This window comes from Ostrinia furnacalis, unplaced genomic scaffold (genome assembly GCF_004193835.3).
Source record: "Ostrinia furnacalis isolate ACB-3 unplaced genomic scaffold, ASM419383v2 OfSCF0780, whole genome shotgun sequence".
NCBI lineage: Eukaryota > Metazoa > Arthropoda > Insecta > Lepidoptera > Crambidae > Ostrinia > Ostrinia furnacalis.
In genome coordinates this window covers 801,340-815,380 of record NW_021131019.1, presented here as the reverse complement: position 1 = coordinate 815,380, position 14,041 = coordinate 801,340, and the positions used below count along the sequence as shown (strand labels likewise).

The 14,041-nt window shown below is 35.5% G+C and overlaps 2 protein-coding genes across 2 annotated transcripts in view; one reads left to right on the top strand and one right to left on the bottom strand.

Moving 5' to 3' along the window:
- Positions 1–11: 11 nt before the first annotated feature.
- LOC114350109 (leucine-rich repeat-containing protein 58) lies at positions 12–4,483 on the bottom strand. Its single transcript, XM_028300768.1, has 4 exons — positions 3,653–4,483; positions 2,617–2,833; positions 1,216–1,405; positions 12–236 (listed from the first exon to the last, which is right to left on the bottom strand). Exons 1-4 carry the CDS (start codon positions 4,141–4,143, stop codon positions 64–66), a joined length of 1,071 nt encoding a protein of 356 aa, XP_028156569.1. The 5' UTR covers positions 4,144–4,483; the 3' UTR covers positions 12–63.
- A 395-nt stretch (positions 4,484–4,878) lies between these two features.
- Positions 4,879–14,041, top strand: part of sgg (glycogen synthase kinase 3 beta homolog shaggy) — a 28,569-nt gene continuing 19,406 nt past the window's right edge. The window contains exons 1-2 of the mRNA XM_028300765.1: positions 4,879–5,290; positions 13,108–13,170. Of these exons, the coding sequence (XP_028156566.1) occupies positions 5,182–5,290; positions 13,108–13,170 (172 nt within the window). The 5' untranslated portion in view covers positions 4,879–5,181. The remainder of the gene's footprint in view (positions 5,291–13,107; positions 13,171–14,041) is intronic.

Sequence of the window (14,041 nt, the reverse complement as noted above, 5' to 3'; positions counted from 1 at the left end):
TAAAATGGAGAAATCATTTAGAATATGTAAAGGATTAACTGATGATAGGTAACATAAATGAAATTATCCGAGAAGGACTTTTTGCATCATGTGTGGATAAGGATATTCCAATTCTCGACTTTCCCAACTGCCTGTTATACATTTGGAGCTGCACAAATATTGAAGCAGTGGAATTCTGTATTTCCCGCAAAAGTCGACGAATTTTATCTGCTCCACACGGTTGTCGAAATAAACACCTGAAAGTAAAGAAATAAAATGTTTTAAGCTGAGCATGATGATGTAAAAATGAAAAGGTTTTTAAGAATGGTACCTACATTGGTATTACATTGTACATTATGTAGGTACTCTAGTAATCAGTAGTAGGTAATTAAGTGTTTATTCTCTGATGCCATAATATAATTAGGTATCGTACGGCATACACTGGCATACATAATTGCCCAAGAATAAAATAATTTAATGGGAATATATTAAATGGACAGAGGTTTATTGGTATGGACCTACGTGAATATCAATTTTTCTATTAAAAGCAGGAAGGATGTCCCTACTTCCTCTCAGGATCAGCTTCCCTATTCACTACTAATTACAAAACGTGATTCGCTCTATGTGATTTCTTTCTTTAGCACATTATTTTTGTAAATTCTCTTATGGTCTTTGTTGTCGCTCATTCTTGTCCATGGGGTACAAAATTAAATGTAATAAAAGGTACAGTTTAAATCCGTAGGGTACACGGACACCCTAGTCAGTTAGTCAGCCCTAGGCCCTAGTACATACAACAAAAATACGGAAACGGAAACAGCATCCAAGGACAGCAGTCCAGTCGACCAAAAACCAAAAATGCTACCCGCCACTAGATGACGCTGCTATACACATTTTCAATTAGATGTCGCCAGATGGCGATCTCTGTGATTTGCATTAAATATGAAATTATATTTGTTTACAGAGAAAAAAAAACAACTTAGTTTGTAGGTAAACTATTAAAAACCTATTTGGGACCGTTGAATCACAGGTTGAACTCAACATTATCAAAATAGTTATTAATGTCTAAATTAAGACTGATAGATAGAAATTCCACGTATTCTTTGCCATTGTAAAATTTACATAAGTTCAACCGAATGGAAACCTACCTAAGAAGTCGAAGTTTACGTCGAATGTATGGAATAGGCATACCTATCGAATCCCTAGTAACTCTTATAACTTATATTAAGAGAAATTTACCTCGACATTTCGGATTGACGCAACATTGTGCAGCGTTCAAATAGTTGATCAAGGTTGTTGGTATATCTCCCATACGTATTGGTATATCATGTAGTTTTATGGTACGGCCTGCAAGCTCCAACAACGAGGGTGGTTCCAAAGTCATATCACGAACAAACCGAACCACAAGAGGATTATCACGTAAACTCAACTGTAAATAAAAATATTTGTTTATTAATACCTAAGTAATTTTGATGTAGTTTTTGCAATTATTCTAGGAGACTTTTCTATGTTTCCATTAATACCATGTACCTACTTATGATTATACCAAGATGAAATTGAGTAAAAAGCATGAGTTACTACTTAATTAAGTATATTGTAACTTGACATTTTGGTCTTTTGTTTGTATCATTACTTGTATTTACGGGTGAACAAGTTTGAGATAACGTCATGCTATTTTTTTATTTTTAACATGCATCGGATAAATATCTTTAAGTATTAAAGGCTTTGTATTTTTACTACTATCTTATATATTTACGTAATGGAAGCAAAACAAAAAATAATGACTTGCGTATTATGAAATTAATGATAAACAAGCACCTACTTATATGTGTACCTAAACTGTAAAGCAAATTGAAATGATAAGAAGTATTTTTGCAGCAAGTAGGTCTAAGTGCCTTCTTCCTAGCTGTGATGTGGATTTCAGTAGAATACGTTAATCACTCTACCGTCTATCTATTTTATGTACAAACGTCAGCACTCACTGTACCATCTATCTATTTTATTATGGACAGACGACAGCACGTCACGCTACTGTACATAGTGGAGTTAAAGATGTGGGCAGTTGGGCAGTATTGTGATTGCGTAGGTATGTATTAGAATACCTAACGTAATCTCTAAAAAGAACCTTGGAAGTATGTTGTAAGTAATATAGGCAGGTGTCAGTTGCAACACTGTATGCATAAGACGTGGACATCCACTACTCCGCATGTTTAGATTGTAGATCACATCGCATATCAATTGCGTTTGTTGCATGCCTACCCAGTTAGGTAAAATAAGTAGTTTTTTATTCTTACTGAAATATTATGCTAGTAAGTATAGTTGTTACCGGATGAGGATTTAAAACATATTTCCTTCTAATTGTACGCTAACCTACGAATTCTGAATTGAGACTGAGAATCTTAACTTGAGCGTGCTCATCCTCCACTCAAGCTCAAGCATAAACCCATGCCTATTCTTGAACCTAAATTGAACAGAGTTGATAGTAACTAAATCAACTTTGATAATTCGACTTGAGTAAACTCAAATAGATTAGGCCCAAGCTCAATACCATATTGTCGTTAGTGAATTTATGTCAAGAGAACGTGGTGGTGGTGATAGTGTTGTTATGTTAACTATGATAATGAAGGTACAGCGACTTACCTCTGTGAGGCAAGTTAATTTGATTATTTGAGTAGGAAGAGTCTTTAGGCGGTTTTTGTGCAATAGCAAGGAACGCAATTGTTTCAAGTTCGCGATACTAGCAGGTAGTTGTTCTATGAGGTTGTCACTTAAAACCAGTGCTTGCAGGGTTCTTAGTCTTCCAACTGAATCCGGAACATCTACTATTTGGTTACCTCCAACTGAAAGAATCTGTAAACTAAAGAAAGAAGCTATTATAGCTATTAACTAAATTATAATTATAAAAATTAGTAAATGACTAAGAAATCACTTTCTACTAATCTAGTGGTAAAGAAGCAATGTGCATAATTTTAATTAAAGTCATTTTCAGAGTATAATCAAGGCAACTGGATGTATCCGGCAATAGTCATGGGAATAATATGTCCAGAAAAACTCCCGGTAGAATTGACAACTGCACAGGAATGTTAATAACACTTTTAACAAGAACTTTATTTCAAGCAGATAACGTTGTAGTAGGTAAGGTACACATTCCGGTGGAGCTAACTTAATTTGTACTGTAGGTAATAGCTACAATAAATAAATGTGCATTAAGAGGAGTCACTTTATGAACAAGCAAGAGTGGTAAAATGTGACTTTTATCGATCCTTTAATAGACTTCAAAAACTATTGTTAAAGTTTATTCAACCTTAGAAGTGACACGTAAGTCATTGCCATTTAATTACATGGATGCTGTATAATGTACACAGGTGACTTTATACTGAGTTAAGTGATAATGTTCAAAGTTCCTTCCTGTTGATTGAGAAATGACGAAGGTAGTTAAAGGAATTGGTGATTCCAGTTTTCCAATAGGATACCTTACACATTAATAAGGCAATTTTATTACGCTCTAAGTACAATGCACATTCGGGTGTTTTACCAAGTATTTATATAACATGAAAGATATCAGTCCGAGAACAAAGAAGTAAAACATGAATGTTTACTTAAGAAATTGTGCAGATCAAAAATATTATACGGAACATCGTTTCGTTATATTAACACTGTCTTAAACAATACCTACCTGTTTAATTTCCATATATCCTTTGGTATATTGACTATGTTGTTGCCCCCAAGATAGAGATACTTAAGCGAACATAATTCTAACACTTGTTCTGGGAAGACATTTAGTTGATTTCCACTCAAGTTAAGTTCCTTTAATGTAGTTCTAGCGGAGTAAAAGCTTTTTGGTAACGAATCATTTGTCAGCTGATTGTGTTTTGCTATGAGTGTAGTGAGTGGACAATTCTTGAGCACATCAGGTAAACTCGTAAGCCTATTATTGCTCACATCCAATATCTTCAAGTTGCAAAACCTGTTTAGTGTGTCTGGTAGAGTCTTTATTCTGTTGTTGTAGAGCAGAATTATCTCGTAACTTTTTGCACAGTCCTTTTCATCAACAATGCCTCTTAGCTCAGCCGATAAGGCGATGGACTCCAATAACTGGCAAGATAAATCGAGAGTTTTTTGTTCTCTGCTATCACTGTCGCAGCTGTCCGACGTGTAACACTCCATTTTGTAGATTGATTGCGCTGAGGCTATTCTGACCTCTGACTTGCGCAAAATATTTTGAAAATCACATTATCAAACAATTCTCAATCACTAGATGAAGCGCACGCCTATCACGCCGGCGGCGCACGCGCAACTGCGTCACAAAAACAGGCGGCGCATTAATTAATACGAATGAACGATGGATCGTTTGGTTTGCGTCGCATCGTGAGAGCTGGCGCTGATTGGCGGTTCACTGCAGAGTTATTAAAGAATGTTATTTATTGGATGCGTGTATACTTACAACAGTTTAAAATTTGGGCGTAATCACATTGCTACGACCAATTTATGACGTGCCATTTATTACATTTTATTACAAAACATTTAATTCAACAAATAAATAGGTTTAAGCCCCTCCCCGACAGATGGCTCTGTCGTATGGAAAGTTTAGCTTCATTTTCTTTTCGCTAATGAAATTTTGGTAATAACAATAAATTAATGTATAGTAATTAAATAATACTTATATCTGGAAATCACCCATTTTACTTAAAAAAAATAAACTGTTCAAAAATGTTTTCTTTGGGTACAACGCCTAAGCTTCGTTTTTAATCTATATTTTGTAAGTGTAAAACTAGCTGTGTGCTGTTTTACCGATATTTCTAATTCAACGAAAGTTTTTAATCATTTTATTGTAGATGGCAGCACACATCGTTATGTGACGTCATGTTCGGGGAGTGATCGAACGTCCGAATGGGTTCCGGACATAGCCGAACGAGTGAGCGAGTGCAAGTCAAGAAGGAAGACGAAGAAACTAAAATCTGTCGTTCACTTTAGTGATGTAAATTTTGAAATTTTAAGAAAATGATATTGTAAAAGCTTGAAAGGATAATCTTATTTTGATTTTAATTGTATCTTAGTGATATTGTTTTGACTATTATAGCCCTGACTTAATTTATACCGTCGGTAAAGTGAGAGAGTTCAGTGCGTGTGCAAGGGTGGTAACGAGAAATGTGAAGTATCTATGAAGTTCAGGATTCTAAAGCCGTTTATTTTATAAGTTTAATAATGAGCGGACGCCCTAGGACCACGTCATTCGCCGAGGGCAGCAAATCCGTTCGAAAGACATTCGATAATCAACCACCGAAACCACCTCTTGGAGGCGTAAAAATTAGCAGTAAGTACCACCTAACCATTCTTTTGTCGGCCATCGTGATTTCTTTGCGCCTGTGACGTATTTCGTTACTGACAATTTTAAACATGGCTGCAAACTGCCACAAATGAGCATTTATGTTAGTTATTTCTAACAATTTCGGGGTAAATCAATATCGGCTACATTTACGTCTATAGCGTTTCAAAAATGGCCACAGCCTGTGCTTCATTTCTGCCACATAGGCCTGGCATTGTGACAGCTATCACGTCAAAATTGTAAGAATTTGAACGCGATGCGTCCAAAACGTAATGATTGAAACGCGTTCGGTGTAATAAGAAGTCCACTATATTCTTGTTCCCATGAGCCAATTGTAAGGGATTTCCTCAATTTCTTCATAGGTACCTAATGATTATTCCTATTATTTTGAGGTTACTTTAATATGACGTAATTTAATGGGAGCTTTATTGCTAAAAAACATATTATCTATATCATAAGTAATCCCCACATACTTGATCAGACCACCAATCACCATAATGCTCACATAATATTCAACCAAAGTTCATAGCAAATAACCAATAAGATATGAACTTCAAAATATTCTTTGTGTCAAAAATGCTTTGTTGTAACAAATTTACATACTTATAGCATTTTCTAAAATTCATTTCCACTAAATATATTTAAGGCTTTGGTTATAAACCAGATAGGTATTATAATAATTTGGCTATGTTGGTTTCACAAATTTATTATTGTCATACACTCGATATTAAAATGTGTGCACCAGAGACCCAGTGACCTACTAGGACAGTGTTTTTCAACCTGTGGGTCGCAACCCCCTGGGGGTCGCCAAGCCTCTATAGGGGGGTCGCGTGAGGTCATAAAATCTACCTCAGTAAAAAAACATTACTTATAAAGATAGGTTTATCCAAAATCTAATATAATCATAAAAATGTTTTATGGATTGAAATACTCAGTTCCCACAACATCTTTGTAACATTTTAAATGCAAGAAAAAAAAGGCGAGCGGTAGGGGGTCGCAAAATATTTTTTCATGCTAGGGGGGTCGTGTCATGAAAAAGGTTGAAAAACTCTGTACTAGGATAATCCAAATTGGTTAATATTAATGAGTATTACATAAATCTGTAGCATTAATGTGAATTTAAACATGAATTCTAATGATAATATGTTTTAGGTACTAAGTTTCCATCACACTACCTATTGATGATAAAATTATGACTTCATTAGCATAAAATTCATAAAAATTCATAAAATTCATTTATTTTTGCAAATAGGCTTTAAAAAAGCGCTTTTACACGTCCCAATATTAACCCTACCACTGCTTCGGGACAATAAATGGGCCAGTGCTGAGAAGAAGCAGCGCAAGAAACTCAGTCACTATTGTCAGCCATAATTTTATTAAGGGTTCAAATTTTATTAAGTTTTACTTAACAAACAAAAACTATATAGTAAATAAATAGTACAATAATACTTTTTAAGATGATACCAGTGTAACTTTATTTAACTTTTATATTCTTTTTTTTAAATATTGTATTATCTATTCAAGTATTAGTATTATTTGTTTATTTAAACATAGTTTTATAATATTTTATACACTGTCTTTTTTCTAATAAATTTATAAATTATAAAAAAAGACATTATAAAATATTTAACTAGACTGTCCTAGTAAAAAATATTTGACATGATTATTTAAATTGTTGCAAACACTGTTTTGTTCTGTACTCATTGACAATTTCTGACTAAGATGTTTTTTCCAAAACTCATACTTTAGATTTTTCCTATTGTATCTTATTATTAATTACCCTTGCTTTGCGGTAGCTGACTTAAATACAATGGGTAAATACAGGGTGTTGATTTCAATCCTCGCCATATTTATTTAGGTGATCTATTATGACTTATATAAACGCATTATCCACCAAAAAAAAAATTACAAACTAAAGTAGAATTTTTAGCGAATATTTTCCGTGCGACATCAACTNCATAAAAATAAGTAACAATATTTTACCGAGTCAATATTAAGAAATGTCATGAACTAAGTACATAGTTTTAAATGTGACCTAAGAACTATGTCTATATTCTTTCATAGTCATGTCTCCCATTCATTATATGGCATGGAAACAGTGAAATGAAATACTTTCAAAGGAATATTCAGAATTATTTTAATGTAGTGATTTCCTTGGCCATGTGTGTGGCCAACTACCAATCAGTGGGCAAATTAATTTAGCAATTTCTTACAGGAGATAATTTGTTATGAAAATATACCTAATATGAATCAAGAGGTACTTTTAATGAGTTCTTTGATCAAAATCCAAATATATTGCTCTATGGGTTAAAATTTGGTAATTTGACCTCAAAATGTACAATAAACTCCAAATTAATTACTTTTGCACATTATAGTGTTTCTTGCCTTGATGTCAATCAAGAAACTCGCGAAAATGGTTTAAAATATCCTACATTTGTTCGCGAGTTCTATTTATTCTATACAAACTCAGATAAATAAATCAAGTGTTGGACTGAAATTTAAAAAATTTACAAGAGTTACCGTGGGTTAAACACCTACCCGCGGCTAACTGTTACATTTTTAATGATGCAGCAACCGGCGTCGCAGCCTTGGCCCAACGTTTTGTGCCTTGATGAGATCGTGTATGCAATTTCTATAGGTTAATTACATTTAATTGGTTTCATATCCTCAAATATCAATGAATCTATTAGGATATTTTATCTTTAATTCGTAAATAAATAACCTATCTATCGCGATTTAACGTAACTATTCGTTTTGATGTATTATTTAATTATGAAACGAATGTTAAGTGTCTCGCGCTCGATGATGTACACGTAAATGTTATCAGCGCCGTTATCAGTGAGTGTTGTCGATCTCGCTATCTCGCGGGCGGCGTGACCGCCTCATCCTTCCATTCGCGGAAGCGCCGCGGCAACGCACTCTCGGTTTTCGTTGAGTCGCCTTTCGCTCAGCGCCCCCGTCACAGTCGAGCGACGTGGTCGCCGTAGCCAGTGCATGTTGCAAAATTACCAATTGGTTCGTTAACCCACTTCCTCAGTACTGCACAGTCGCAGTTATCCGGTGCGCGAACAATTCGAAAACAATCTGTCGATTCGTCCGTAGCTAACCGCTGAATATTGTTCAGTGAGCATTCATTAGGCATGTGAAGTGTTGAAAATGTTAGCAGTGAAGAACAGAAAATTGTTCCGCAGTTAAGTTTGGTGATAATGATCGTGTGGTCAGTGGAGTGCAACAGTAACCTTCATGTTACATGGAACTGAGTTAGCGGGCAGGAATAATGTTGCGCCGACGCGGCACTTACATCGTCAATACCGATCGTGACGATCGGAACACCAGGGCCAAGTCGGCGGAACCGTCGTTATATTTAGTTAAAAAAAATGGTAACATTCTTTCAAGTATTGTATTTGAATAATCTAGTCAATTCTGGTCCAGTGAACAACTCGAATTTGTAATAGCAATTTTATTTTTATTATATTGTTATGTTAAAATTCTTATAAAAAATTAGCAGACATGATGTGCAGGTAGTTATTATTAAGTAGGTACTTTCTATATTTTATACAATAGCACATTCTACCTATTTGATATTCTTGCTAGGAAATTCAAGGAGTTATACTATTACGACGACGACTGGCTTTTAGAAAAAGCGTCGAACATGTTTTCGGTAATAAAAATATGTATAATTTCATTAAACAGTAAATAAATTGTTATAATAAGCCAAAACGGTATTTTGTAATGCGTCCTTAAATCGCAATCACAAAGACTTCGAAAATATACCTAACAACGCACTTTTTCTATTCAATAAAATAATCAACGATGGTAAATAAATAATATACATATATATTTTACAATATATAATAATATTTCGTCAAGATAAGATTCTGCGTGACGTTACTAAACAGTATCATATTATAGTTCTGATAATCTGCTGAATAGGTAGTCACTGTTTTACCGCCCAGCTTTTGTTGGACGTAGGATATTCGACAAATGATGATCATCTGACCTGTTCACCTTTGTAAAGTTTAGCCCTGTTCCTCCATAAAGGAGACGGACTGACCCGCACAATCGAAGCTAGTTTGCTACATGCCGCATCTAGTGTAATCTGATGCAAGCCTCTTGCCGTCAAATTCCATAGATTAGTGCTGGAATTCGATCTCGCAGTTAGGAGTAATGAGAGACTCCGATCCAACACGGCTACAAACGATTGAGCTCCTTTGCATCTGCTGTAGAATGTTGTTTTAATACTATAGTAATTTTGTATGAAAATTTCTACTTGATTCTCGTTGATTGATGTCATTAAGGCTTTCTCCTTTCTGATCTGAAGATAATTCCTCACCTTTCTATCAATATTTGATTACAGTTTTACTAGCGCGTTTTATATGTTTAATGAACTTACCGAAACTCAATTAAAGGAGTAATTTGTTCGAATTTTTTCGACGCAGTTATCAATGACCTCTCGCCTGTTGTGCTAACTCGCAAAAGCGTCACAACCATGGCCTGCCTTGGAAATACGCCCAGATTTATTTCAGCAGGCAGTTTCCCAGCATATAGGTAGACAATGTTATTAATAGAGTTGAATGTTTAGTTGAGATCATTTTGGAAAAGGTTTAGTTAGTTATTATCATCCTTCTTGAAATGATGCATGACGTGTAAAGGCATGTGATGTGACACAGTAGATGAATCGATAAATTATGTTACCTATTTGTGATAAGGAAAATATACTTATGTACACGTTGCTGGCTTTTCTTATGTTTACTTACATGCTAAATATTATAATGGTTTTTTACTTTATTAGTTTTGAGAGTGAAGAGAGCAAGTCGAGTGATGCGTCATGACGGAGGTGGCGGGACCGGTTCTCTCATTATCTGCGGTTAGTTATCTTGTGACAATAGAGCCTTGGTCGAATTCAAAAGCTGCGAGCGCGCGCTCTGACCGTAAAGAACCGCAAACGTGGTATCGCTTTCCTAACACAAAGGCTTGCGCACCAGTCTGTGACATGCATAATGTGTGACTGACGGAGAATTAGCGACCAAATGCACTATCATGTGGTCACGTTTACTTAAACAATTCTTAATATTTTGGCTTGGTCTTTCGTTATTCATTGTCTATTATTGTAGCGCAAAGAGACGCATTTAAGTTTGCATTTTCGGCTCAATCAAGGAATTTCAAATACTAAAACATAAGACCAAACATAGAATAAAATATAACACCAGTAGATATATATCACTGTTGTTTTTTGCTAGTACAAAAATATTCGGAAGTATTAGGATAAAAGCGTACCTACTGTCACTGTATTTTCGACAAATTGCCCAGTGTTTAACGATAAAACATAGCTTGTTATTTTATTTGGTGTTAGTTTAACTGGCATCAGTATGTATTGAATGTCCTTAATAAATGCGATCTTATTTTGTCGGGAGTATTCTATTAGATGTTAATTGGCCCCAGTGGTTAATGAAAAAAAAGGTGAAAACAAGCATTTTTCCTTTCCACTGACGATATTAAAAGTAATGAAAATGGAGACAGTTATTTCCTGACGTAATTATTTCCTCAATAAAGTAAATAAATACACATCCCACCCACGCCTTTTTAGTGTCAGTTTAGCTATTATTAGTCTTCCCTAACTTCTTCTAAGGACTACGATACAAAACATGATCTACGGGTTTAAGAAAATATCTGTGTATTATTCGACCACACTCCTCGAACCATATTCGACCGTCTTCGCTCATCCGATTTTTTGTTCCTCTAGTATTTTCCAAATCATGGAAAGTCCAAGCCTAATTTAATACTTGTTGGTCATTCCACTTACCGTTTCATTTATGTACAGTCATGACATGTTTTCCGTAATCATTCGTTATAACCGGAGAAGAATCCTTCTGTATGTTTTTACCACATGTGCACCAGGGGCATCAGGCATCCGTTGGTTTCATTTATCTGTTATTTGGTCGTGATTTATGTTTGGAGCAGGTCTTTCACGTTATAGGGTAGGAAATTGGAAATAGATGCTCAGGGTCTTCTAAATCATTGAATTCGTCTGAAATCAAATCATTCATAAATACAGTATATTTCATAGCTTAACTAAAATGATATGAAAATAATACAGGTATTTATTTCTTGATTATGAATGATAATGCCGATGAGTATAAGCAGACAGAGAGGCCATTCATCTCGTTCTCTGTGTAATAAAAATGCTTCTATTAGCTTTTTAAAAACAGTAATTAATAATTAAATCTTTAATGTTGAAAACCGATAGAGGTAATTAATATTACTGTACCTATTACGAGCAACGTGAAGTTTTTACGCGTGTAGGTACGCGACAAACAACAAAAAGATCGGTGAAACATGGAAAAATTATATTGTTATGTATTAAGCGTTACATGAAAACTATTGATTTCCTAAATTGCCGAATTGCTAGTTTTATTTTTAAAAATTGCCCTCAAAACGGCCTTGCGCAATCAACGCTAATCAACTAGTAGCTTGTGAAAGCGTATCGAATGTCAGGTGCGTGCTCTCCGCGTTCTTCGCGTGCTAAGAACCCAACAAACTTCCCCAAAAATTCTAATCCGATTGTCTCGTGTCCATGACGTTGCTAATTCTGTTAGCGAACAATCAAGCTTGGATTAGCTAGCGGTTAATAATCTCTCCAAAACAAAACTGAAAACCGCTTCTTTTATGATACATCGGCACAGACACCGTATTCTGTTATTCGTGTTTATCAAAATAACTATCTCTATTTACGCAGAATAAGTTTTGAGAATTGATATCGTGTACGAAATCTTTTAACACTAGAAGTAATTTTGATTTGTTTGTCTGTGACGACACAAGTAAATTATCACAGGTTGTATAAAGAGACGGACACGCATTGCATGTGATGTAGTACTGATCAGAACGATTACAATGAACCTCATGTCATGTCAATCCCCTTAACTTCGGTAGTTAAAAGAAAATAATAGTCAAAAAGCGCAGTTGGCGATATTTTGCAAGATATCAAATGTCATAGATGATGTACGTAGATACAGTTTCTTTATGAGATTTCATTTCATAATCGGATAGGTAAGTGTATCATTATGAAAAATTGTCTGTTTTTTTATGTTTTCCAAATATCAGGAGAATCTTGGTTCTTATCGATATGCTACTTATTTTGTAAACAAAAACATTCATATTATATCACGATAACATACCGTACTTCCAGTATTTTCACATGGTATTCTTACATCCTTGTTGTAGCCATAGTGGTTTGTTTTTGGTAATTACTTAATCGAAGGAAAGTCTGTCATATTAGAACCGTCGTAGTACTATGATGATAGTGACTGTTGCGAATTGAAATTAGCACAATTGATGGTCTTAAAGTAAAGTGAGGTCGACCTGTACGGTACGGTACGGCCACTGGGCGGGGCAGTGGCGTCGCGCTGCGCTGACGACCGGCAGTCTACCACGACGCGCGCTCGCGTGCGATCCTCTTCCAAGCTGGAGTGTTCCGCGGGGCCGGTATGCTTCGACAACCTAGGAGTATCGGAGGGCCCCGCGACGGTGGCTCTGCGCCCCGTCGGCGAGGTGACCGCGCGCTCCGAGCCCTCGCTCCTCCGTTTACTTGACACCGATAAAAGTGGCCAACTAAGTCGCGCTCGCGACCGCCTCTCCTCTTTCTGTAAGAAACTGCGGCGTACCATTAGTGAGTGTCCTAGCTTCAGTATCTTGGATGTTCAGGTCATACATTCTCATGCCCATTATCACCTGACGACTTTCCGTATCACATGTGTATGTCAATGCAATGTTCTAATGCTGCTTTTGTGTTTTGCTGCGACTCGCAGGCGACGTGGAAACTCCTAAAAAGACCGAGCTGGCTTCAGAAAAGAAGGCGGCCTCCTCGCATCGTAAGTGCTAGATGTGGCGCACGTCATTTAGATGGGTTGTAGTTACACAGTTTCTTTTCATATGCACCACCATTATTTTGATTAGAAAGCGAGAACTACGCTCAAAACTAACTCATTCTTTATAACAAATAAACTTGTAAAAAAAAGTAGAGTAAATTAAAAATAGGATCTTAATTTAGAACTCGCGATTGAATTTACAATCGTTATTTGATAAAAAAAGTATGTGTATTGAGTTTTTAATTCTGTGGCTAAAATGTAGTCCCTTCTAATTTTCTAAATGAGTATTTTTATTTATGTTGATGTTGTAGTGTAGAAATTGGTCTCTGTGTAACTCATTTTGTTTCTTTTTTTTGATTCGGAAGAAACCCCTATCTGGCTTAAATTGTTTATTTATGCGTTCCTGGCATGGTTGACGGGTGTGTGTAATTGGCATTCATGAAATGGCTTTGTGATGGAAGGCTTTGATGTTTTGCAATGAATTGTGATCTGTTTTGACTTCTTCTTAACCCTGAAAAAATGTGTATTCACTTAATTTACAGTTATGATGCGCGAATCTTAATTACAACATTAAGATAAGGCCAACAACAAAATCATATTTTATCTTTTAATAAATTTATTCAAAGTTCATAAAAAATGCAGCAAACTTATGTATGATGACATTAATAAAATCAATGTCTTCGACTTTCGGATGCCAGCCCAATGTATTTTACTTTTAAAATAAGTTATTACGTAACTTTACAAATGCAACAATATTACATAGTTAGCAAGTCAACAGCTCTACAGGGCCCCAAGTCCGCTAATTTACAAATGGCTCAATTGAATCGTAATCGAATCTCAATAGAATTATTTGACACTATTGGTATTCTGCTAA

Excerpts from the sequence above, each read along its gene's own strand:
- LOC114350109 (XM_028300768.1), bottom strand. The coding sequence starts at position 4,143 with ATGGAGTGTTACACGTCGGACAGCTGCGACAGTGATAGCAGAGAACAA. Across the intron at positions 2,834-3,652 it reads GATATATGGAAATTAAACAG|TTTACAGATTCTTTCAGTTG; the intron begins GTAGGTATTGTT and ends TTCTTTCTTTAG. Across the intron at positions 1,406-2,616 it reads AATTAACTTGCCTCACAGAG|TTGAGTTTACGTGATAATCC; the intron begins GTAAGTCGCTGT and ends TTTTATTTACAG.